This window comes from Heterocephalus glaber, unplaced genomic scaffold (genome assembly GCF_053883595.1).
Source record: "Heterocephalus glaber isolate CG9 unplaced genomic scaffold, H.glaber_assembly_v1.0 deba00001600, whole genome shotgun sequence".
NCBI lineage: Eukaryota > Metazoa > Chordata > Mammalia > Rodentia > Bathyergidae > Heterocephalus > Heterocephalus glaber.
The window spans coordinates 1,927,143-1,954,605 of NW_028258372.1; the positions used below are offsets into that span (position 1 = coordinate 1,927,143).

At 40.8% G+C, this 27,463-nt stretch overlaps 1 protein-coding gene and 1 pseudogene across 12 annotated transcripts in view; one reads left to right on the top strand and one right to left on the bottom strand.

The window, feature by feature from the left end:
* Positions 1 to 27,463, bottom strand: part of Rps6kc1 (ribosomal protein S6 kinase C1) — a 176,162-nt gene that overhangs the window by 116,290 nt on the left and 32,409 nt on the right. For 9 of the 12 annotated variants that reach the window (XR_015444471.1, XR_015444473.1, XR_015444469.1 and 6 more), the window contains exons 4-5: positions 9,349 to 9,464; positions 3,349 to 3,442 (exon numbers count right to left, since the gene is read on the bottom strand). Coding sequence is in view for 5 of the 12 variants with exons in the window: in XM_004853554.4 (XP_004853611.1) it covers positions 3,349 to 3,442; positions 9,349 to 9,464 (210 nt within the window). In the remaining 7 variants the exon portion in view is untranslated. Of the gene's footprint in view, positions 1 to 3,348; positions 3,443 to 6,451; positions 6,550 to 9,348; positions 9,465 to 16,817; positions 16,953 to 27,463 lie in introns of those variants that run through there. The other 3 variants (XR_015444472.1, XR_015444474.1, XR_015444475.1) reach the window with 3 other exon arrangements.
* Positions 22,170 to 25,200, top strand: LOC110350934 (RNA-binding motif protein, X chromosome-like; annotated as a pseudogene).

Here is a 27,463-nt window from a genome sequence, read left to right on the forward strand (position 1 = left end):
AAATCCTTCCAGGGAACGCATTGTCTTAAAAGTTCAGAGGTTTTAAAAAATAAAAACAAGATCTATGAAGGTCACGCATGTAGACCAGTTTGGCAGGGCAGCCCTAAGCCCTGCTTTGGTCCTGCTGACATTAACTAATGTAGCACTGGCTTTGATTCTCAGAAGGATCCCAACAGATGGTAACTATAGGTTCACCCGAGCTGCATCTCTCTCGGGACTGAAATGGCCACCTGTTCACCATGAACGGCCCTCAACATTTTAGAATACCATCCCAAGAAAAATCATCCCTAATAACAATGCTCCTCCCCTCCTCTCCTGGGCTCCAACAGGAGACAAAATGGCCTCAGTACTGCTCCATCGGTGACTACTTAAACCGAAGCAGACTCTGGGTGCCCTTCTCACATCACGGTGAACTCCCACCTATTAATAAAGACCTATTGTGGATATCAAAAGAATATAGCCACTCCTCCATCATCCAACCTCTGCCCCTTGTATCATAAAGATAAAAAGAGAAAGAAAAATATTCTACATTCCGCAAAACCCTAGCAGAGGTCTCTGACTAAAACAGATCATGGAGAATGGATATTTTCTCTGAAAAAGGATGACAGATTATAAAATTATTGTCAACCACGTTTTTCTATGACCCTGCAGAATCGGGATGGAATTAATGGTACTGGGAACTCAACGGAGACCTTGAGACATGTGGCCTCCTCACATTAAACAGGATTCTGGGCTTAGCCAAACGGGCTTTGCTTTTAAGTCAAGGAAAGGGAAAAGAAAAAACAATTCTCAAAAAAAAACAATTCTCAACATGGAAGCACTAAAAAAAGAAAGAAAAAGAGTAAGGGTACCAGCCCACACACCACACAGGCCTTGCTGCTCTTGCCAAATCCAGAGGCCAATGTCCTACAGCAGGCCTATGTCAGTGAGGCTGTCAGTGAGGCTGTCTGTGAGGCCTGTCAGTGAGGCCTGTCAGTGAGGCTGTCAGTGAGGCCTGTCAGTGAGGCCTGTCAGTGAGGCCTGTCAGTGAGGCCTGTCAGTGAGGCCTGTGTCAGTGAAGATGTCGGTGAGGCCTGTGTCAGTGAGGCTGTCAGTGAGGCTATCAGTGAGACCTGTCAGTGAGGCCTGTCAGTGAGGCCTGTCAGTGAGGCCTGTCAGTGAGGCTGTCAGTGAGGCCTGTCAGTGAGGCTGTCAGTGAGGCTGTCAGTGAGGCTGTCAGTGAGGTCTGTGTCAGTGAGGCTGTCAGTGAGGCTGTCAGTGAGGCCTGTGTCAGGGAGGCCTGTCAGTGAGGCCTGTCAGTGGGGCCTGTCAGTGAGGCTGTCAGTGGGGCCTGTCAGTGAGGCTGTCAGTCAGTGAGGCCTGTCAGTGAGGCCTGTCAGTGAGGCCTGTCAGGGAGGCCTGTCAGTGAGGCTGTCAGTGAGGCCTGTCAGTGAGGCTGTCAGTGAGGCCTGTCAGTGAGGCCTGTCAGTGAGGCCTGTCAGTGAGGCTGCCAGTGAGGCCTGTCAGTGAGGCTGTCAGTGAGACTGTCAGTGAGGCTGTCAGTGAGACTGTCAGTGAGGCCTGTCAGTGAGGCCTGTGTCAGTGAGGCCTGTCTCTGAGGCTGTCAGTGAGGCTGTCAGTGAGGCTGTCAGTGAGGCCTGTCAGTGAGGCCTGTCAGTGAGGCCTGTCAGTGAGGCTGTCAGTGAGGCCTGTCAGTGAGGCTGTCAGTGAGGATGTCAGTGAGGCTGTCAGTGAGGCCTGTCAGTGAGACCTGTGTCCGTGAGGCTGTCAGTGAGGCTGTCAGTGAGGCCTGTGTCAGTGAGGCTGTCAGTGAGGCTGTCAGTGAGGCTGTCAGTGAGGTCTGTGTCAGTGAGGCTGTCAGTGAGGCTGTCAGTGAGGCCTGTCAGTGAGGCTGTCAGTGAGGCTGTCAGTGAGGCCTGTCAGTGAGGCTGTCAGTGAGGCCTGTCAGTGAGGCTGTCAGTGAGGCCTGTCAGTGAGGCTGTCAGTGAAGATGTCAGTGAGGCCTGTGTCAATGAGGCCTGTGTCAGTGAGGCTGTCAGGGAGGCCTGTGTCAGCGAGGATGTCAGTGAGGATGTCAGTGAGGCTGTCAGTGAGGCTGTCAGTGAGGCTGTCAGTGAGGTCTGTGTCAGTGAGGCTGTCAGTGAGGCTGTCAGTGAGGCCTGTCAGTGAGGCTGTCAGTGAGGCTGTCAGTGAGGCCTGTCAGTGAGGCTGTCAGTGAGGCCTGTCAGTGAGGCTGTCAGTGAGGCCTGTCAGTGAGGCTATCAGTGAAGATGTCAGTGAGGCCTGTGTCAATGAGGCCTGTGTCAGTGAGGCTGTCAGGGAGGCCTGTGTCAGCGAGGATGTCAGTGAGGCTGTCAGTGAGGCCTGTCAGTGAGGCTGTCAGTGAGGCTGTCAGTGAGGCCTGTGTCAGTGAGGCTGTCAGTGAGGCTGTCAGTGAGGCCTGTGTCAGTGAGGCCTGTGTCAGTGAGGCTGTCAGTGAGGCTGTCAGTGAGGCCCGTGCCAGTGAGGCTGTCAATCCACAGACAGCACCACAAGGGGACTGCTGCCCTCTCCTGCATCCGTCCTCACTGCCAACTCTCAGTCATGAAACAGACCAACAAACACCATCTAGTCTAGTATCTTACCTTCAATAAATCAGACCTCATGTTCTTTGAATCAGTCTATTTTCTCTTTAAACACTCTCCCCACCACCCCGTCCTCCAATCTCTGTCTTTTAAAATTCCTTCATTTTCCCCCAAAGAAAATTAGTTATAAAACTCCAAAGGCTAAAATGCATATATTAAAATCCTCATGTAAATTAAGTACATGAATTCAAGGAATAAAACTAGATTAAGTATTCTTGAATTAAACTGATTAAATGTACAAAAATTGCTTTTGTTTAGATTCATGTTATTACAAGATATATCAAAAACACTAAAACTGCCTTAGGCTTATTCTTTCTGGGTAAATGACTAAATTTTCAAAGCCAGCCTTGAAATTCATTGTGTAACAGTCAGATTCTGCTAAATAAACGTTAGTGAGGCATTCTTGCACAGCAAATTGTGCTGCCTAGCACACGAGAACATCTTTCTAAATTCTAAACTCTTCACTATACCATGTCACCAAACCTAAGATCCCATGAACCGTAGGATGAACCACTGTTTTACATAACAATAAGAAAGAAGAAAGCTGCCACTCATCAACCCAGGATCAGCACACCCAACTCAGCAATGTCAACACTGGGGGAGGGGCTGTCTTACAATCAGTGAAATACCTTCAGATTCCTATGTACGCCTCTTTTTTTGGCAATCCAGATATGATTTATAGTCTTCTGCAATCAAATCTCTGAAATGCAAGTGGGCCTCTTACCTTCCGCACTACACTCAGGAACAGCATCAGCGAGGGAGTCTGAGCAACCTTCAGGGGGGCCAATTAATTCAGAGCCATCAGTGATTATCCCGCCCTATAAAAGATCAGAGCAATCGTGTTTCCTGGTCACTGGGAGCATGAAAAACAATCGGTAATAAATATTAGTTACCTCAACTGAGTACAGAATAAGGATTACAGAAATTACTAATCTATTAAAATAGATTACAGTTGCTTTAAGGAAAAAAAAGTAGCTCAACACTCGTTCAGCGATTGTAACAAATGCACCACACTGATAAGGGACGTTAAGAGGAAAGTGGGGTGCGAGTCAGGCGGAGGGACAAGCAAATCGCTGATTTTCCATTTTTCATTAACCCTAAGCTACTCTGAAAATAGTCCACTACTTAAAAATCACTAGAAGAATCATCGTGTTCATTACAATATGTGGCTTTTAATAAGTGCGTTATTTTAAATCTGTCAAAAGCACTCATAATGAAAACACAGAAGAAAAAAGCCAGCAGCTGCCGAGTACTTATTATTCAAACACCCTCAGGGACAGGTCATTTTAGTGGTAATGGATGGAACCCATCAGGGAGTCACTGAATTTTATCAAAGTATAAACTGCAACATCACATAACACGTCAGGTGATCCAAGAAGCCACTGAAGTTAGAGAACCACTTATATACAGCAAAGGTAAAATTAACGAAACTTAAGGTGTTTTCAGTAAGGACACTTTTTGAAGATACAAAAATCAATGTAGGCCTCTGACGACCGTCATTGTAATCCTACATCTAGGTTTGCAAGTCCAGGCCTCCAAAACTATCTTCTTCTACTCTCTACAGGCAACTAGAGAATGTGATCATCAGACAAGCAGTTGTGATTTTATGCTGTGGCTTCATTGAGACAAGACAACAGTTAAAGACAGAAGAGCTTACAACCTTTAAGCAATTATAAATACTTAAAATGATACTCTTACCATCATTCGTCCTGCACTCTCCCAATAGTTCTATGCCCCAAATACTACTGTCCCCAAGGAACAGATGGTCAAGAAATCCAATTGTCTGACAGCTTCTACTTCTAAATTTGAGTTCAGTCCAAAATAAGGTTTTTTTAAGAGTAATAAACAACTAAGATCAATTTTTAAAGACGAGATCTAACGGTATAAGAGAAAACTATAAACAGCTTTATACCAATAAAGTACACAATTTAGATGAGAATTCCTACAAAGAGCTAAGTTATCAAAGCTGATTCAAAAACAAAGAAAAAATTACAACAGACCTGTAATAATAAATTGAATTAGAATTAAAAATCTTTCTATATCAATTCTACTCCCAAAAGAGAAATGAAAACATATGTCCCTGTAAGAACCATATGCCGATATTCTTTTCTGTTTGTTGGTTTGGTTTGTTTGTTTTTTTGGTAACAGGGATTGAACTCGGGTCCCTGCGCTTGCGAGGCAGGTGGCGGAACCACTGAGCTAAATCCCTGGCCCCATATGCCCATATTCTTGGCAGCACCATCATAATAGCTGAAGAGGAGCAACTCAAATATGCATCAACTGACAAATGGTCAAATAGACAAATTGCGGCATATCCATAGCCATAGAAAGGAGTATTATGTAGCCATAAAAAGGGATGAAGTTCTAATCCAGGCTACAACAGGCATGAACCTTTAAAGCACAATAAGTAAAAGACCGTAATTCTATTCACTATTAGCATCACAAGATTAAAATTCTTAACAAAAAAATTAACATAAGAAGCACAAAAATTATACTCTGAAAATTATAAAACACTACTAAGAGAAATTAAAGGATATCTAAATAAATGGAGAGTCATTTCATGTTCACAGATTAGGACATAGCATTATCAAGATGACAATTTCCAAAATGAAGTACAGAGTTAAAAACTCTATAAGAATTTTTTCATTATAAACAAACTGGTAGAAAAAAAAATTTTATGGAAATTCAGAGAACTCAAAATTGCCTCAAGAATTTTGGATAAGTGAAAATGAACTCAGCAAATTTATACTATCTGATTTCAAAACTTATAAACAACAAAAATCAAGACAGCATGTACTGTTATAAGCACAGCCACATGGACTAACAGATCACATCAATGGGCCAGAAAGAAGCCATTCCCTTCACAGTTAATTCATAACAGCGCCAACACAACTCAGTCCGCAGCAAATGGTGCTGAGATACTCGTGTGCCACAGATGGATTTAGATCAATACTTTGCCCCATACACAAAAATGAACTGAAAGTGGATCACGTGTCTAGAATGTAAACTTCTAGAAAAAACATACAAGAAAATCTATATGACATTGTTACTCAAATGACAACAATAACATGATCCAAAAAAGAAAAAAAATTTATTTTTACATGTCATTAAAACAAACGCTTTTGTGCTTCAAATGACACCATCAGTAAATGAAGACAGGCTACAGACTGGAAGAAAATATTACAAATCACATATCTGAAAACATGCTTTTGGGCCGCGGATTTAGCTCAGTGGTGCTGCCGCCTGCCACAGCACAAGGTCCTGAGTTCGATCCCCAGTACCAAAAAAAAACAAAAAAATGCTTTTATCCAGAATGCATTCAGAACTCCTACAACTCAACAAGACAAATAAAGCAATCCAAATAGTATATTTTAACAGGCCTTTCACTGAACAAGACACATGAATAAGCACAGAACATGTTAAATATCATTAGCCATGAGGAAAGGGAAATCAGTTACTATGTTTGGTGGTCCTAGGGATTGAATCCAGGGCCTTTAAACTGAGTTACACACCCAGCCCCTCTATCACTTTTTATTTTGGGACAGAGTCTCACTAAATTGCCCAGGCTGAGCTCAAACTTGCAATCTTCTTGTCTCAACTTCCCATAGTGCTGGAATTACATGCATGCACCACCATGTCCAGCTTAAATAACTTTTACTATAGTATATTGTGATCATTCCCTATTTTAATATTTATTGTTGCTAATCTCTGTCTAATTTATAAATTGAGCTTTATTTTATGTGAAAATAGGAAAAAAACAGTATATAGAGAGTTTGGTTATTACAGATGGTCTCAGACATCTGTGAAACATCATGAAATATACCCACCATGCTGAGGGTCGGAGGTACCATAACAGAATACCATTCAGGAACATAAAAGGATGGAATACAGGGCCAGGGATTTAGCTCACTGGTGCTGCACCTGCCTGGCAAGCACAAGGTTCTGAATTCAATTCCCAGTACCGAAAAACAGAAAAAAACAGAATGGAATACTGATACATGATATAATATGAAGCTCTGAAACACTACATTAAGTTAAAGAAACAAGAATAAAAGATCACTTACTATATAATTCCATGTATGTGAAATGTTGAAAAATCTATAGACTAAAACAGGTGGCTGCCAAGGGCGGGGAACGGGGAAGGGGGCCACTAGGCAAGAGGCCACAGGGGAACTTGTCTGAGGTGATGGAAACGATTTATAATTGAGGTAGTGATAGCTCCACAACTTTGTAAGAGTACTGACAGTCGGTAAAATCACACCTACAGCTGGTCATTCTAAAGCGTCGATAAAGCTATCATTAATAAATGTAAAACCAGCAAACAACACCTGATGTGAAAGTACTGTACACATGAAGCGCCTTGGGAATACATGATTAATTTTTGAAGGCCAATGATGAGTAACAGAGGTCCGTTCTCTCTCTTCTATTCTTACGAATGTTCAAAAGAAAAGTCAGTCTAATCAAGTTGTTGTGTGGTCATTTGCATGTGGTCTCATCACTGTTTCTGCAGAGAAAATAATTTTACTACAGCAGCACAGTCTACTCAAAATCCTGTCCTCCCATTTTCACCTAGGATGAGAATTAGGAAGCTAAGAGTCCCCTTGCCATACTCCCCTGAAGGAAGGACATCTGACCCAGTTCTGATCAATGAGATGTAAGGAGTGACTACCCAGGCTTTCTGGGAAAGCTTCAAACCTGGCACACTTCTTTTGACCCCTCACCTTCACACCCAGGCCCAGATATCTAGATCCTTGATGATGGTAATGAGCTCTGTGCCAGCCCTAGACAATCTCCTTGCTTAGACCTCCGGGATGAGTCAAATGAATCCTTTTCTTACGTTAACATGGCAAGTTTTGGTTTTATGTGTTTTGCTTGCAGATACACAACCCTAAAGACCATATTCTTTTCTCTATTTAAAAACACTAAACACCACTGCAGCAATATTCCCTAATCAGTATCCTGCTCTTGCTCAGCAAATTGCATAAAATGGTTCCAGGATATTTTCTACAATTAGCTTCACTTCTCTTAAACTGTCCAATCTCACTGGGCATGGTGGCACAGCTCTTGGGAGGGTAAGGCAGAAAGACTGCAATGAGTTCGAGGCCAGCCTGGGCTACATAGTGAGTTCAAGGCCAGTCTGAACTACATAGAAAGACCCTGTCTCAAAAGAAACAACAACAACAAAAACAAAACAAAACAATAGGCTGTCCAATCTTTCACAAATTCTAAGAGCAAGTGTCTCATATTCACTTCCAAGTTTAAAAGTGAATGACTTCCCTCAGCAATTACAATAAGGAACTCAGAGATCCAAAACAAATACTACAATGAACAGGTAAGTCTATGGTCTACCTTTCATTCATCCCCAGACTAGTTTCCTTAGCTGTATAATGTGAGTTAATTGGCCTTTCACAATTTCCATAAAGCAAATCTCTTGCTTAATAGCAATGCCTTCTCCTCCAAGAACAGACTTCCTGCCAGATAGAAACACTGTGACAGAGAAGAGCAAGAGCTAATACTGTGTCGGTCTCAGCCTTGATCGTGACGAGCCCCACTGGGCATAAGCAGCAGCTATATTTATCTTAGCCTAGTTTGCTGAGTAATGAAAAATAAACCAATAAGGTCAACTATAGCTTGTATCTAGCTTGTGTCTAGATGTCTCCCTAAAGCCTTATGCAGTCATAGTCGGGGCTTTTCAGAGGTGGCTGGATCTAGGGTGTGTCCTGTGGGATCAAGGACATGATGCTGGGTTTGATTCACAGTGTGGTGCTAGGATCAAGGGTTGAGTGCTGTCTGCCCTAAGTGGGGGTGGTCTGGGTAGGAAATCAGGGAAAGAAAGGGCTGTGGTCCTCACTTGTCACTTATGGCTTGTTGCTTGCTTTGCTGCCTTCTGCCTGCCATGAGCTGTTTCTCTTCTGCAATGCCCCTCTACCACCCTGCCTTGGAACCAGCCAACTACAGACTAAAACTCTATAAACTGTAAGCTAAATAAACCTTTCCTCCTTTAACTCTGGGTATTGAGTATTTTGTCTCAGCAACAGGAAAAAGAACTAAGACAATAATGGATCACATTAACATTACAAATCTTACTATTACAACTTCTATTTTCTTTACTTTAAGTCCTAAATCTGCAATGCCTTTCAAAAGATCAGCTTTCTCTAGTAAACTAAATGAGGTTATAAAAAACTAATTTTCAGCTGCTCTCACCACTGTTCAAGACAGCCTGGCAGCTCTGTCCCTTAATAAAAGTCCTGCTTTGGGAAAAAAAAAAAATTTCTGTGTAGATCCACTAGCATCAGGAAAATTAAGTATCTCGCTACTCATATACCTTGCTGCTTATAAAGTCTATGAAATTAAATTTATATAAATGGGCATATTTCCAGGTAAAGAAAAGAAACAACAATGACACCATCCCAATCCCTCCTATCCCCTTTTTTTTAATGTTTTTAAGTCACTAAGTTGTGCAGGCTGTGCTCCACCTTGCAATACTCCAGCCTCAGCTCCCAGACTGTTGCAATTAAAGCTGTATCAATTTTTTGAAACCTAGGCATTAAAATTATATACACTTCCACACTAAAAAACAGAACATATGCCACAGGCATGCTTATTTATTTTACTAATTCTTTTTTTTTTTTAGTGAATGATGACGTTTTCTACTTGCATTTACTACAAATTAGAAACAAAAGTGTTTAATAAGATACAAAACATTCCAGAAAGACAGACAAACCTTGAAAAACTCTTCAAGCTGTTTACTGTTGTAAAGAGCAGGAATGTTGGCAGAGAACTGCAGCAGGTCTTCGGCACACTGTCTTCTCTCTTCTATGACGGTTTCATCAAATCGCCCTGGAATTAAAAGTCAAATCAACACTTACACAAAGAATGACCAAGCGCTGCTTCATGACGTTTACATCCAGAGATAGGCTGACCACTCCTATGTGCTGTGCTTATTATGCAAACTTCGGAAGTCATACCTAGGCTCCATCACAATTAGAATCAGAAAGAAAAATAATGTTTCTGGGCAACAAGAGGCACAGGTTCCACTAATAAATAAACAGTGTGTTCATAATCTAGGGCCTATCTGTAACACACTTACTGCCTGAGGAGCTAGTGATTTGAAACTGAAGCTGAAAAGATAATTTTAAAGAACTCAAATGGTTTGCTATAGTAATTTAATGTTGCAATTACTCATATAATATTCCCTTTTCTCTTCTTTATGATTTATAAAGTGGCTGAAGAGAGGAAATTATAAGAACATCTGTATTGTAAGTGGGGCAAAAACCTCAGCTTGAAGCAAACAGCTTTTTTGCCGACTTCTGCATATGACGCTGCCAGTGACTGTGACAACAGATTGTGAGCAGAAAGAGGACACAACACCAGCAAGTTCTGCTCTGCAAGGTGACAGAAAGGCAGTTCACATAGAACTTCTTAATGATATACAGAATCTGAGTGCTGATAAAGACATTTGCAAACATGAACATTTTGTACAACTCAGGTAAGATCATCAGTCAGTATCTGTCATGTGCTGTTTGCAATGTAAATTTAAAAGCTACAGAAGCAAAAGTAGTAGCATCCTCACATACTTAAACATTTTAAAAGTTTATAATGCCACTTAAAGTGGCTCTGTAAAGTATTAACAAAACTCTAAAGCACAGACAGCTTCCTATTACATAAACCAAGACAAGAATTTGAAACTGAACAACTAAAATTCCCTCTGCTCAACGTGCCTCCTGGCCCTGGCAGTGTTTATTTCAACAAACTTTAAAAAGGCACTGGGGTGAGGTTCATGTTCAAACACAAGCTCTACCACTCGCGAGCTACAGAATCTCAGGCAGACTGTCTCCTCACTGTAAAATGGAGAAAATAAGTATTGTACTTAAGGGTCCTCGTTCCATGTCAGCCACACAGCCAGTGCTTAGCAGAGTATCATGGTAACCTTGAATCTCCAAGAGCTGTCGTAGCACCTACCAGACGGAGCATGGTAGCAAACATTTGTTGACTATGAGAATAAATAACAAAAAATTCCAAACACCTGTCTCACCATGAAACTTTCTAAAGGGAAATCTTAAAAGTGGGACCACAAAAAAATCTGAGGCTTGGGCCGGGCATTTAGCTCAGTGGTTTCACCGCCTGGTGGGCAAGTGCAAGGACCCAAGTTCGATCCCCAGTAGAAAAAAAAACAAAAACAAAAAAACAAAAAAATCCGAGGCTTGTCATAAAAGTAGAAAGGCGAGGGCCGGGGATGCAGCTCAGTGGCACCGCACCTGCCTGGCAAGCTCAAGGTCCTGAGTTTGATCTCTGGCACAAGAAGAAAGAGAGAGAGAGAGAGAGAGAGAGAGAGAGGAAAGGTAGTAGGAAGGGTAGAAATAATTAAAGTACAATATACACATTTGCCAAAGTCATAGTGAAACCCATTAATTTATAAAATTAATATGAATTTATTTTTATAATAAACAGCTTTAAGAATTTGAAAAAACAAAATACTTAAATCCTAGGCCATGATACATGGATAGGTTTCAGAGATAACAATGCTACAGAATTCCACACACATAAGCACAGGTTCGTTTTTCTAGAGATAGGGTCTATAACATTTTTTAACATCCTCCAGGAGCCCAGGCCCACTAAGGGTTGTCAGGTAAATGGCAGTCAGTTAGATAGAGGAACCCTAACATCCAGGACTCCGCTTTTATTATGGAACAGGCTGCCAGCTGCTATCCAAATTCCTGTTCTTACTCTACTCCTTAGCAAAATTATCCTCAATTTGTAACTGGATACATGGTAGTCAGAAAAAAAGACAACTGTTAGACTGCCTTGGAGTTAGGTGTGGACATGGACCAAGCTCGGGCCAATAGCATCCAGACAAAAGTTTAAGAGTAGCTTCCCAGAAATCTCCTTAAACAACAGCTGAGACACATCCTCCCTGATCTCTCCCCACTGTCCCGTCCTCCTTCTGGGGAGGACCTGAAGTGGATGGTTAAAAAGGGGCAGTGCCAACAGCAGGAGCTGTGACTCCTGACCACCCTGAAGCTGCCATCCTGAGCTCCTTCCAGACCTTTGGTCACGGAAAGCAACTGACTGCTATCTTGTCTTAAGTTCTGCCACAAGAAACCAAGCCTAGTATAATCCATTACACTAAATCTGCTTTCCTATTAGTTTCCAACTCATACGCAATCATTAAATTAAACTCCATCCTTCCAATATCGTACTTAAATTGACACTACTAGCTTACTAATACTACCTATCTAATATTATCTGAAAACAAACTTCCAAGAATGCCAATAAGTGGAGCAAATTCTCTGGCCTGAAAACAATCTAAATTATTTAATCTTGGAGAAAATCTACCAGCCAAACAGGTGAAATGCTCACTAGTCCTCCTGTTGACTAAAGAAGTATGATCCTGTGTTTATGATTATGTCCAATCTAATTATAGTTTTTTTTAAAAAAATAGTTAATTGCAGTGCCTGTGAATTAATACCAGTAATTCTGTAAACATCGATAACCTTGGAACAGAAACCCAGAAAAATGCAAACTTTTTTTTTACACTTCAATCCATAAGACCACCTCCCATTATCTTTAAACACAATAACTACTTGCAGAGACATTTTAATGGAACACTTCTTAATAATTAACAACACCCTAAAAAAATTTATTTGTCTGAAACAAATATATAAAAATTTGGGGCTTTAATCCTAATGTGATTCATCTCATCTCTCCAATCAGCTAGTCTAAATGCTTAAGCAAAGGAATACATGTGTCAAAAGCTTGTCTTTGTTGTAATTCTACTGATCTATGCACTTTTTTTTTTTTGATCTATGCACTTCTATTCCACTAAACCTGGACAAGCAGAAATGAATTAGAAGATTTTTTTCAAAGTGGAATACAACAAAAACTAATAGCTTATGCATTAAAAGGTTCAATTACATTGAATCCTATCATCAAAACAAACATGATGAAAGAACATGTGTACTTCTTTGTACTGTACTTTCTTAAAAGATTTCAGAACAACAGAAAAAAGTAATATCACTAGCATAAACAAAGAGATAGAGATGAATTTTAATGTAATAACTACTGGCCTTTATGTAGATATAAAATGACACTACCTGGTTTTTTAATTCTCTTAAAAAAGTGCAATATTCACAATTATCGCAATCGTAGACAATGCCCTCCTTTATCTCTTTTCAAAACTTCACCTGAAAGGCAGCAAGAGCATGAGAAATCACAAACAGGTGCTTTTCTCACTGCTGCTTTCCATGTCCGCTCAGAGAGCCAATGTTTATTTTCCTATGAACAAAGTACAAAAGATTATAGGCAGAGCCAGGAAACAGAGCAAATTCTTCCTAGGAAGGTTACTGCACAGTATCATGTATCATGTATACTATGTGTGTGCGTAATAGGTGCAAGTCATTCCCCCACTCCAAAACCCCACAATGGTTAATATATTAAAAGCTGTGAGAGGAAAAATTAAATTCAAACATTCTAACTAAGCTGGCTAATCCCTGGATATAAAGCCTCTGTCTCTGATCTATAAATTGCCTTTGGTATTTCCTCTGAGTTTTATTTATAATTATTTGGAACAACTCCTACATACAACTTAAAAATTCAAATGTCAATGATTTAAAAACAACTAGTTTCAGGCTGGGGATCTAGCTCAGTGGTTCTGGCACCTGCCTCGAAACCACAAGGACCCAAGTTCGATCCCCAGTTACCAAAAAAAAAAAAAACTAGTTTTGTGGAACTAAAACTTATCCTTGACCAACATGAAGCCACCTCAAATGCTTGATCCTGATGATTCTTGACTACATCCAAAATTCATTCACAAAGGAAAAAGAAAACAAGAGGCCAAGATTCTCAGGTGTGAATTCCCTCAAGGCAAACAGCACCAGGAACACGCCTCTAGTCAAAGAAGAGAGACTTCCTGCTTCCTGCAAGAGAAAATGCTCAGCACCGAGAAGCCAAAAGTGTTGCATCAAGAGGGTATTAGAAAGGACTTACATGACTGGGGCTTATGTTAGGTACTTTGGGGACAACTTCAAGGGAACAAAATTCTATCCTAGACTAGACGCTGTCAGGAAGTGAAGGTAATTCTGTTTCTATGAAATCTATGTAACTCTATGAGTCTATGATTCTTAAAGAATCTCACTCGCTATGATGCAGGAAGAACGAAGTGAGGCTAAAACTGTCATTATAAAGAGGCAGCAGGCCCTCATGGCAGGCAGGACAAGGGTAGGTTTGATCATTTTGGGGACTTGAATAATATTCATGTTTTTTATGTTCAGATAGGACTGCAGGGTGGTCTTGTTTCTTCTTGATCCAAAGGCCTGAAGTGACTTCATCAGACTTTCACGTTCTGTGAAGCAGTCTATGTTCAACAGGAGAGTAACACAGTGCAGATATGAAGGCCGGACCCAGCTCTAAGAATCAGGCTGAACTGGTGTTTCAGGTCCTCACTTAGCTGTCAGGAGCTTCTGGTCTTTTTCTCACAGAAAATCCGTCTGATAACTGATATAATAAAACAACTAAAAACAATTATCTAATGGTGAGAAAATCAGATGGATTCAAATTGTAGAACCTTTTACAGAACAACTGTTCTACATTCCTTAAAAATGTCAGTGTCTATGGGGCTGGATGCCAAGCTTGTGAAAGAACACTTGCCTAACTTGCATAAGGCCTGAGTTTGATTGCCAGACGAAAGAAAGAGAGAGAAAGAGAGAGAGAGAGAGAAAGAGAGAGGAGGGGAAGGGGAAGGAGGAGAGAAAGAGAGAAAGAACTCAACTCTCCTAACTCTTTAAAAACATCAGTACTATGACAGACACCCCCACACACAAAAAGCAGCCAGGTGCAATGACACATGCACATTCACTCAATACTCAGCACCTAGGAAGCTGAGACAGAAGAAGCACAAGTTCAAGGCCAGCCTGGGATATAAGCAAGTCTCAAGGAAATGAAACAAAAGCTAAAAAGGACATCTGTAGGACAAGTGGAAAACATGAATATGGACTGCCTATTTTGTATTACTGTATCGATGTTAAATTTCATGGGTGGGATGGGTATGGTGGTCACATGGAAAACACGGGACGTGGAGGTGAAATGTCACAGTATCTACAACTTCTGAAGTAATTCAGGGGAAAAAACGAGGGAGACACAGAGAAAGACAAAAGGGGCAAACATTAACAGTGAACTTGGAGAAGAGGTAAGCAGGTGTTTGCTGTAATACTCTTTTAGGTTCTTTACTGTAAATTTGAAAATTTTGCAAATTAAAAAAAGTAAGGAAAAATAAAATGAGCTAAACAGTACACTGATGAGCTGTATAACTGAGCAGGGGAGAGTAACTTGGTCTAGAGGAAACATGGAGAGCTTGCTAGAAGAGGAAACATCTAGAAGTCCAAAAGGCTAACCAGAAACTTCACTGTGGAGCAGCACAAAACTAAAGAGAGACAAAAGAGGATGTGCATACTAAGGGAGAGGAAACTGAGCAACACACAATAGTGAGTCCCAGCCAGCATCATCAACAGGAGCCAGACACACTGCAGACATCAGCATCAGAAGGGAAAGGTATTAGCTTTCTTCTACTAGTAAGAAATGAGACTCAGAGGTTCATTTGTATAAGATCACATTGCTAGTGATTAGTAGACAGAAGATCTGGGTCTAAATTTATCTGAGCACAAAAAGTACTATATGTCGGAGCACGAGAACAGTAACAGATCTCCGATGGTTCTGTAATTACAACAAGACTTCTCTATTGCTGAGGTTTACTTACTAAAAACGTGAGAGGAGCTAAAAAGATGGATGATTAACCAGTATTTCCCTCCACACTACCACAGCTGCTGCCTGCAGGGTTCACTACAGCTCTCAAGTATTACAAATGAACTGTACAGTTTATTGAGAGAGATAAATTACTTAGCTACTAAGATTAATAAGAAACTTTCAATTTGTGAAACAGAAACATGTGGAGATAAACTGAAGATAATACATTAGCAACAGACAACAAAAGCTAAGAACTTACACCAATTCAGAAGCCACGCCCTTTCACCCAGTGACAAGCTTATTGTTTAAGAAGCCAAGCTGGGTATCTTCTAATATTGACCACTTTTTTTTTTTCCTTTGGTACCAGGATCGAACTCGGGACCTTGCGCTTTCGAGGCGGTGGAACCACTGAGCTAAATCCCCAGCCTGGGTATCTTCCAATATTAACGTTAACCATACACATTACATCATTTCAGTTTAGAAAGTACAAGGCAAACATTTAAAATATCACTCCTCCTACTCCCCCAAGTTACATACTCTATACAAATGTGTGCAGGTGTGTCTTTGCACAAACATGTTTGTTTACTTACACATAAATGGGATCTTACTAAACATTGTGCTGTACAACATTTGTTTTCTTTAACTTAAAAAAATATCTTGGTCATCTTTCCAGTGTTATCTCAAATAGCTGGAGAATTCTATTAATGGCTAAATTGTGGCACATCTATATAGCCACATATCAAAAAAATTCAGATTGAGACTTCTTCTACTGATGAAACACCCATGTGTATGTGCATGCACATATGAGGTGTGTGGCGTGTGTGTATACGTGTATGTGCATTCTCAAAGTGTGGCCCAGAGATTATCGGGTGTCCCCAGGGGTCCTTTCAAGAAATTAATAAAGTTGTCATGGTTCAGATCTAGATGTCCCCCAAAAGACTCACGAGCTCAGAGGCAGGGCTCTGGGAGGGGACTGGATCATTCGGTGCCACAGCTGGCTTGCTGTTAAGAAGTGGAGCCTGGCCAGGTCCCCAGGGACCTGGAAGGGTTCATCTCCCTCCTAGGTTCCTCACTTTGCTCTCTGCTTCTTGCCCTCCATGACATGCACCCCATTTCTTCACTTGGGCCTTTCCACCAGGCCACCAACTCTACAAGGACTGAAACTTCTGAACCGTGAGCCAAAATATATCTCTCCTCCTTGTAAATTGTGGATGTTGGGTATTTTGTCCCAGCTATGAGGAAAGTGACAAAGACAAAGGTCAAAACCATTCTCATAATAATACTAAGGCAGCAGCTGCATTTTTTAGTGCAGTGACATCTCCACTGATGGTGTAAAAACAATGGCAGCAAAACTGCTAACCTCTTAGCAGGAATCAGAGTAATAGCACCAAACTATACTTGCTAGTAATCATTAAATCTTTTACTAACAATCATTCATATAAAAAAAATTAATACCTGATTCACTTAAGAATGTCCTTGATGCTGTAATCCAAGCACTCAGGAGGCTGAGGCAGGAGGATCACCAAAAGTTCGAGGCCAGCCTGAGCTACATAGTGAGTTCAAGGTCAGCCTGAACTACATAGCGAAACCCTGTCTCAAAAAAAAAACAACAAAAAATATGTCCTTGATGAAGCAGTAAAAAGTACTAAATGCATTAATATCAACCCCTGAGAACACTTCTTTTTGAAATTATATAAAACAAACTATCCTTATTCATATCTGAATATTTGGCAGTTATTTTCTAAAAAAAAAAAAAAAGTGAGCTTAATACTTCAAGGAAAAAAACCAAGGATTTATTGTCAGCAATAAAATTCAGCCGTACAGCTACTTAGGAGCTTGATAGTTTCCAATACTTTACTTTTTCCGTTCCAGATCTGTCACAGTACAAACATTTTTGAGACAACATCTGCATAACTCAGGGAACCACCCTTTTTCAGGTGACTGATGCTTGAGGGCTGGCCCCAAACTCCCCGGCCCAAGCTGTATTCCTGCAGCTGCCCAAGGAGCTGGGCTCCAGTGCACACCACTATCTTGTTCTAAGTCAGCCATTAATATATACAGGAGCACTACTCTTCTATTTCCTTTTTGATTTAGAAGTCATTTTTTGTAAAAATGTTATTTTATGATAACAGTATATTTCTTATTTTCAATGTAATATAATAACTTTTTAAATTTCTAGTATGGTAGTTATTAATAGCTATAACCCCCATAAGCACAAGTTCTCTGAAGTCTTCAATAATTTTAAGAAAAAAAAGGATTTCTGGGACTAAAATATCTAATATTCATTGATATATTTCTCCTATATAAACATAAGATGTACTATATAAAAAAATTCACTAAAAACAGAATTGCTAGGAAAACAAATATTTCAAATGACTCTTCACTTCTTCTGTCTCTTTTTGTTGTTGAAGATCTCTCTCTTCTTGTAGTATATCTATTTCCCCATACTAGGTATAATCATTTTAATGTTGACCTTAGAATTATCTTTCAGTGATATGATCATCTATAATTACTCCATCACTTAAATCTTAACTCATTCATTCATTTTGTTGTTTTTATCTTTTGGTTTTTTTCCTAGTCCTAGAGATTGAACCCAGGGCCTCTGCACTGATCTACATCCCAGCATCATCCCTCTTTTTAAAAACTTTTTGAGACAGTCTTGCTAAGTCCCTAAGTTACCACGGCTAGACTCAAACTTGCAATTCTTCTGCCTCAGTCTCCCAGAGTGCTGGGATTACAAGCGCGCACTGCCGCACCTGGCCTGCTCAACTTACATTTTAAGCATTACGTGTCAGGTATGGTTTTACATGCTGAAGATACACGGACTGAAGCAGTGTCTAACTCTCACAGCTTGTCAAAGAACCAGAGAGGAAGGCAGAGAAAAACTTAAATATAGCATGGGGGAGGATTCTCTTTTTTTTTTTAACACTGTTTTAGAGTGTAGATTCACAGGCATGATTTTAACCCCTCAAACTGGTGACTTCTCGAAATTATCTACCCCTGCATAATTAGGAATGCCACAAGTCTTAAAAAACCTGACAGTGGAGCCGGGGTGCAGCTGAGTGGTAAGTTCCTGCATAGCATGCATGAGGTTCTGGGTTTAATTCCAGCACTGAAACAACAATAACAAAAACTTGACAGTGAGGGCACCACATCCTAGAGCATATCCCTTTGTCAACGCTGGACCCTGACGCTCACTTCTTCAACTACAAACTCAAAGTTTCCTGAAGAACATGGGCTGTTTAAGTCATCAAATCCCCAGTGCCAGATTTTTAAACATTTCTTGAATTAAATGCCTTATACAAATTCTATATATTTAACAGCTAGACTTAAACTCATCAAAGGTGACACATTTAATGACAGGTTTTTGGCATGTAACCATGCTTGCTGGACAGAGCAGTGTCACAAAGGTGGTCAGTAGCTGCCCTAGCAAAGAGTAACTACAACTCTAAGGAGGAACGACACAGAAAAACACAAAGGACAGTAACTGTGAACAGAAGGGAACAGGCCTCCGAAGCACCTCAACTCTGAGCACAAAGGCCAAAAGCAAGGAATCAAAGGTTAACAGCGCACAAAAGAACGAATCATAAACCCCTATTCCTGAGGAGAGGAGCTAGTACAGTACAGCTCATAGAGTGTGTTCTGATAAGTAGTACAGCATCAGCCAGAAAGTAGGATCCACACAGCAGTATGAATAGGGAACAACTTGTGAAGAGGTATTAACTATTACACAGGATTAACTGTTAAGCGGGAACAAAAAGAACCTAAGGAGCCTGGGGTGTGGAGGAAGCAGGAAAGTGCATGGAGGAAGCGCCTCCTCCCCAAGGCTAGAACGCAGCTCTCATTGGAGATGGGGTGGCTGCAGCCCGCAGGATGAGAGAAGTTGGCTGGGTACCCCAGCCACAGCTGTTCTACAGAAGGCTGAAGTCCGGGGACAGGAACCCCAGACTGAGACTGGCAAGCAGCAACTCTGCTGTGGTGCCTGCAGGCCCAGGCTGGAAGACAGCGAGCCACAGGCATGAACCCCAAAGCTTGATAGAGATGAGCACCACCAGCATCCCCCACACCCCAAGGGCAGCCGTCCAAACCCGACTTCCTCACTGCACCTCCATCTCCCTCTACTCACTAATCTCACTCTTGCCAGCTGGGAGAGGAGGGCCAGCAAGCAATAGAGGGAAGATCTGGCTCTAAAAAAGTAAATCGGTAACAGCTACTGTCTCTAACCTCACTCCCCACAAAAAGCCAGTGGGCTCCTTAAAGAAATAGAAGATTGTGAGGGGGCAGGAGAACAAATTCAAGATGAGCACTGAACATTTTGTTATATCTAAAAACAGAAAGTACTAAAACAAAAAAGAAAAAATATAGGCTCAAGTTACAAGGAGACAGACGCCAGCTTTAAAAAGTAAGTCAGAGATGGGACAAATTGAGCATCAAAATGAATGAATTCTAAACTAGTGAAAAAAAATGGGCTTATGAGTTCCAATCATTAAGGGGCAGATGGACAGATTCAAGGATGCTGACAAACAGATGCAAATGCACATATGCACCGATACACGCCGACCCTAGATGATCAGACAGATACACAGACATAAAGGTCAGAGCTACACAGACAGAGATAAAGGGAGAAGCAGGGTTCATGATAAGTCTGGAAGGGGGCTGGGAACTGGAAAATCACTACTGCAACCCTCACGTACACACTGTTTCATAGAAGTATTGTCAACAGACTCTAAATGTGGGGGAATTTTGTAGAAAAGCAAGGCATTTTCCTGTCTTGCAAGTTTCTCCCCAGAGGTTACTTACCAGCTAGCTACAAGAAAGGTAAACACGCACGTGCATATGTCCACACACACACCACACACACACACACACACACACACACACATACACACATATTCATACAGTAAGAGAATGTGGTAGTCTGAAAAATGCCTCACCAAAGCTATCAGATTCCAATCCCTGGAACTTGTTTATCTGGAACAAGAGTCTTTGAAGATATGATGGAGTTTGGATGGGGGGTTATCCTGGATGACCATGGCAGGCACTGAATGCCATCACACACATCCTACTACATAGGGAGAGCAACATGCAGACAGAGCAGAGGATATCTGAAGAGGAGAGCCTTGAAGGCTGGAGTGATGCTACCACAAGCCAAGAATTGAGGGAAGCCACCAGAATTTGAGATGCAAGATTCTCCCCCATGCCTCAAAAAGGGCACGGCTCTGCCAACAGCCGGACGTCAGCCCGGTGAGGCTGATTTCTGACTTCTGGCCTCCAGAAAGGTAAGGAAATTGAGTTTCTTACCATTTTTGTTTTAAGCCACCAAGGTTGTGGTAATTTGTTACAGTAGCCAAAGGAAACTAATACACAGTGGAAAAGCTGGACAGTACCTTAACCAGTGACACAAATTTATCACTGCCAAGGGGCAGAGGACACCATGTGCTTTTAGCCATGATAATGTGAGGACCCCTACGTAGAACCTACCAAGAGGAATTCATAACCTGAAACTGACCACAAGGAAGCATCAGAGAACCTAAAATGAAGATCAAGAAATGGAAGGCAGATTTGGTACTAAAACACAATAAATTCATAGTTGGTTTCATCTCTAACCTCACTCCTCCTACAGTACCTAAAAGTCTCACCTCATTACAGCAAGAGCTCAAAGTCCAGAATCTCATCATGTGTGTCAGGTCCAGAGATGAACGAGGCTGCTCAGGTGTAGTTCTTTAAAGACAGCTCCCAAGTCTAATTCTTCCTGCCTATAAAACTGGAAAAGAATTGTCTACCCTCTCTGCACTCAGTATGCTGGGACAGGCAAGGGAAAACTGATACAGAGCTTCCTGTGCAAAAAGGGGGGACACAGGAGACACAAGGATATAGGAATTCTGCAAGCTCTTTGATTAAGCCTGAGAATAACTCTGCAAGGCTCCAGCTCTGCCTTCTGGACGACTGATTCTGCCTTCTGAGCCACACCTCCTTTTCAAAAAAGAGGGCAGGGATGCTCTGTTATTGGGAGGATCTATAAGACACAACCTTCATCTCCTTAGAGCATATTTTGCCTAACTGAATTTTTCTGAGGTCTAAAAAAAGATTTTTGTTCACAGTGGGCTTTGTTGCTAAAGTACATTTGTCTGGCGGTGTCACAGATTTCCATTTGCTCAGAAATCATTTTCGCTTTCTACTGCTGTTTGGTACCAGGCAAGATAGCATTTTCAAAACAAGTCCTAGATATTTTTGTTTAATAATCCACCTCTAGTTTCTCTCTCTCCTCTTATATTTTACTATAAGCAGCAAGAAGAAATCACATCATGTTTTAAGAACAATAGTTGGAAATCTTCTTAGCTAGATTACCCAAATGATCTGGTACGTTTCCTGCTTTGCACAGAACTATAGCAACAGTGTTGCTAAACTTGCTGCATCTACACAAGGACAGTCCCCCCGCCCCCGTTTCCGGTACCATCCACCTAACTTTCCTTAAGATCCTCGCTCGGAGTCTTACCAAATCCGTGTGGCTTCTCCTAATCCCTCCTCACTTCACACTTGGGGCAGTCACTAACGCTCCACTGAGCCCACAGCTCCGTCCAAAACCACTCCCACATCTGCAGGTTTGTTAAGCAAGCACCCCATTCCAGGTTTTTTTAAAAAACCTATTAAGTAGTTATTGCTGTGTAACTACCTCCCAAAGCTTAGTAACCTATGGTAAGTTTTACTCGAGGGTTAGGAAGCCATTGATGCCTTAGCCGGTGGCTCTGCCTCAGGGCTCCTCAGGAGGTTGCAGTCTGTCAGCCAGGGCCGCCTGGACGCAGCAGGATGTACGTGCAGTGGCTGCTGGCTGGAGACCCCTGTTCTGTCACCATGAGGGCCTTTTCCCAGGGTGCCAGTGCCTCTACAACAGGAAGCCGTCTCCCTCAAGGCAAGGTGAGAGAAAGAAAAAACACCCTCAACAGAAGCCACCGGCCTGGGGGCAAATCTCCAGAACAACAGACCGAGGCTTTTGCCATAGTTCTGTGGGTCACACTGACCACCGGGTTCCATCTGGGACAGGAAGACAAAAAGACGCAGATACAGAAGACAAGAGTCACAGATACCCTCCTGGAGGCTGGCTACCACAAAGCCACAGCCCCAACATTCAGGAAACTAAAATTCATTAAATCAACCCAGTAAGATGATTTGATTTAATGATGTAGTATAAGGAAAAAAACACTGCATTTCAACATTTTTCTTATTTTGGCACAGTAGTTGTCACAATTAAACCCTAGGGAACAATATGTAATTATGATACACCATCCAACTCTACAATGAATAATATTTGCATAATCATAATAATATAAATGATGTTTATTAAATTCCAGCTTTCAGAACCCCCTATCAATTAGTTTTAATTATGATTACTGAACAGATTGATAAACATTAAAATGAGTATAGATTTCAAAAGTTATGCACTAAAAGGGGACTGAACAGTTTGAAGGAAGGACAAAAAATACCATTAAAATCTTCTTACAAAAACAAATAATATTATCTTCCACTATGGAACAAAATAAAGATGTAGTCAACACAGAAACTAAAAATATTATGTAATAAATACAGAAGAACAAGGTAAGAAAGCAAATCCTTATCTATCAGAGTACCAAATAAACAGATACACTGAAAGCCATTAAATCAAGAAAAAATAATATTAACTTATCTTTATAGACATGGAAATAAGCAGTTGAAAAACAAAAACCAGAAAGGATTAAAATTCAGTTATTTCTACAAGTAAAACTGAGTGGGAGGCTAGGCAAAGCAGGAAACTTGTTTTTATTGTATATTTTACACTAGGTTTGCTTTGGTTTTTGGTTTTTATTTTTCTTAGTAATATGCCTGCATTACTTTAACTATTAGTTATTCTAATGTTAAGAGGATACTGGTGTTACAATATTTAAAAACAATAATATGGATTAAAAACCATAAAAACATGCATACCCTTTGAATGCACAACTCTGATCCAGGAACTCATTCTAATTAAGTAACATATCACACAGTAATGTATAAAGAATCTTAATTGTAGTACTGACTCTAAAACTAAAAATAATATATCATTAAAAGACCGGTTAATAAATTGCAGTGCAAAAATTGGAATCCTGTCAGTCTTTTAAAATTAACAATGTAAAGCCTTTTATTGACATGAAAAGGCCATCATAAAAGAGGTTACAAAATCATACATAGAAAGATTCCATTTTTGAGGCTTACATAGGGAAGGAGGCATACATGTACTCATATGAAGAAAAGTGCCATACATGCTCAAACTGTAGAATAATAAGTTAAAATAGTATACTATCTAGGAGGCGGTATTAAGGTTGAATTCTCATTCATTTTTTAAATATTTTTCTGTATCATTTATTTAATTTGCCACTTTTATAATCTAAAAAAACTGTCTACTTTAAAAATAATGTGCACAGGTTGCACAGTACTACTAGCGGCTCCTCACTTCTGTGCCCTGACCTGGGAACTTCACTTGTCCAGGGCTGCATGACTCACCAGGAAAAAAAATAGTTGAAGCAGATCGCCAAGAAAAGCTCTTTATTGGTGGGCTTAATAAAGAAATAAATGAGAAAGCCCTTGAAGCAGTATTTGGAAAATATGAATGAATCATGGAAGTGCTCTTGATGAAAGACCGAGAAACCAATAAATCAAGAGGATTTGCTTTTGTTACATTTGAAACCCCAGCAGATACTAAGGATGCAACTTGGGACATGAATGGAAAGTCCTTCGATGGAAAAGCCATCAAGGTAGAACAAGCAACCAAAGCATCATTTGAAAGTGGCAGACGTGGGCCGCCTCCACCTCCAAGAAGCAGAGGCCCAGCCCTCCCAGAGGTCTTAGAGGAGGCAGAGGAGGAAGTGGAGGAACTAGGGGACCTCCCTCACATGGAGGGCACATGGATGATGTGGTTCCATGAATTTTAACATGAGTTCTTCCAGAGGACCCCTTCCAGTGAAAAGAGGAGCACCACCCAGAAGTGGGGGGTCCTCCTCCTAAAAGATCAGCCCCTTCAGGACAAGTTCACAGCAGCAATGGAATGGGAGGAAGAGCCCCTGTATCACATGGAAGAGATAGTTTCGGAGGCCCACCTCGAAGGGAGCCCTTGCCTTCTCCTAGAGATGTTTATTTGTCTCCAAGAGACGGTGGATATTCCACTAAAGACAGCTATTCAAGCAGAGATCACCCAAGTTCTCGTGATACAAGAGATTATGCCCCCCACCAAGAGATTATACTTAGCATGATTATGGTCATTCCAGTTCACATGATGACTATCCATCAAGAGGCTATAGTGACAGAGATGGCTATGGTCGGGATCGTGACTATTCAGACCACCCGAGTGGAGGTTCCTATATAGAGATCTACATAGAGATTCCTATGAGAGTTACAGTAACTCACATGGTGCTCCACCTACACGAGGGCCCCCGCCATCTTAGGGGGAAGCAGTCTCTATGATAATTACAGCAGCTCAAGGGATGAATATGGTGGAAGTCGAGACAGTTACTCAAGCAGCCAAAGTGATCTCTACTCAAGTGGTCGCAATTGGGTTGGCAGACAAGAACGAGGGCTTCCCTCTTCTACGGAAAGGGGGTACCCTCCTCCACGTGATTCCTACAGCAGTTCAAGGCGCGGAGCACCAAGAGGTGGTGGCCATAAAGGACGCCTATCTGATACAGGGGGAAGCAGAAGCAGATACTAGGAACAAACAAAACTTTGGGCCAAAATCCCCATTCAAAGAAACAAACAAAAAGTGGAAACTATTCTGTCATAACTACACAAGGACTACTAAAAGGAAAATTGTGTTACTTTTTTAAAATTTCCTGTTAAGTCCCCCTTCATAATTTTTATGTTCTTGTGAGGAAAGAAAAGTAAAACATGTTTAAGTTTGATTTTATGACTTGCTCTCAAAAAGCAAATGTTTAAGTGTGTAAGGTTTGACTTGTTGTACTAGTGTTGTAATTTTCCAAGTAAAAGAGTCCTTAAAGGCCTCTTCCTGAATTTTCCCAGTAAATAAGGCAAGCAATTCTAAGATCTTCCACAAACATCTAGCCATCTAGATGCACACTGATGGATCCTGCCTGTACAGACAAGCTAGCTATTAGAGGGTAGTCAGGTACACTCAGGGTTTCAGAGTGTCTTCCAACCAAAATTTCCATGTTCTCAGTATGAAAAAGCCTGAGATCAGATATCTATGTAAGGAAAGTGCTATTAGCCCAGTAAACCCACAAAAGCAAATGTATAATGCTGGCCATAATTTCCCTTTCTGACATTTCCTTGGGAATCTGCAAGAACCTCCTCTCCCCGCTACCTCAGTAAGACCATTTAAGTGTGTGTTTCTTTTCTTTTCTTTTTTTTTTTTTTTTGGTACAGGGGATCGAACTCAGGTCCTTGTGCTGCGAGGCAGGCGCTGGAACCACTGAGCTAAATCCCTGGTCCCCTTAAGTGTGTGTTAAACAACTATAGAATACTAAATAAAAAGTTTGGCCAAAACCAAAAATAAATAAATAAATAAAAATTAAAATAATGTGCATATACTTTGCAATTTCACATGCAGAAATTGCAAAATGAGATGAAATGTTCTGTCCACATAAGAATATTTATGGTAGAGTCATAGAAAAAAAAACAAACAATATATCTTATTGTTTGAAGTCCAGTTAGGACAGAAACCACCACTATTATTTTAATAGAGAAATTTTAATATAAAAATGTGGAAACTAACAGGGCAAAAAAGAACACTAAAACACCCAAAGTTAATTGCAAAAAGCACCTATCCCTAATCAGATATCCCAAATCCAAAATGCTCCACAATCTAAAAACTTGTGAGCACTACTGGCACATCAGGATTTTGGAGTATATCAGATTTTGGATTTAGGAATGCGCAGCTGGTGAAATCTATACAAATATTCTAAAATCCAAAACACTTCTGGTCACAAGCAATTTCAGATACTGGATACTCAATCTGTACTAGAAAGTAACAAGTAATGGCAAGGATATGGAAAAACTGGAATCCTGCATACAGCTGGTGGGAATGTAAAATGGGGTGGTCAGTAGGGAAAACAGAAACACAGTCCCTCAAACAATTGAAAATAAAATTACAATACAGTCTAGTAATTCCACCTCTAGGTACATACAAAAAGAAAAGAAGCAGCTTCTCAAACAGATATTTGTACAACCATAATCATAGCAGCACTATTCACAAAAGCCAAAAGATCCAGGCAATCTGTACACACACACACACACACACACACACACACATACACACAGCAATATAATTCAGCCTTAAAAGGAAAGAAACTCTGACACATGCTACAACATGCATGAACCTTGAAGACATTGTGCCAGAGGCAAACCATTCAAAATGATCAACACTGTGGGCCGGGGGTTTAGCTCAGTGGTTCCGCCACCTGCCTCAAAGGCGCAAGGTCCCGAGTTTGATCCCCAGTACAAAAAAAAAAATCAACACTGTATATTTCCCCATATCTGAAGTACCAAGAGTAGTCAAAATCAAGAGAGGCAGAAAACAGAGGGTGCTTACCAGAGGTGCTGGGAAGGGGAGTTATGCATAAGAGATAGATTCACTCTTAGAAGATGACGAGTCCTGGAGATGAACAGCAGTTGTGACACACAACGTTGTGAATGTACTTAATGATGCTGGCCTACACACTTACAAATGGTTAGGATGGTACATTTTCTCGTTATATAAGTCTGACCTTAATTTTTAAATTTTTTTAATTATATAAAGCTTCAAACTGTAAGAGCTTCAATAGCAATCAACTGTGTCAAACTACTGGCTAATTTTTATTTTTTCTCAATTAAATACCTAATTATTGGGTTTTAATCTGAAAATAAGGCACCAGGAGGCTAGGCTTTGTATTTACATAACTGATTTCCTAATTTAAATATAGTACTTCATATTCTTCCAATTACATTTCATTTTGCTTGTTCCTAAAAGAAGAAGAAAAGCAGGTGCAACTACTATTGCTGGTTATGGTGAAACAAAGAGAAGATAGTGGTATTATTAAAAGTAAGAAACAGGGAGTGGAGAGCAGGAGAGAAGCAACCTCTCCGAGTTTTGGTGTCCAGAT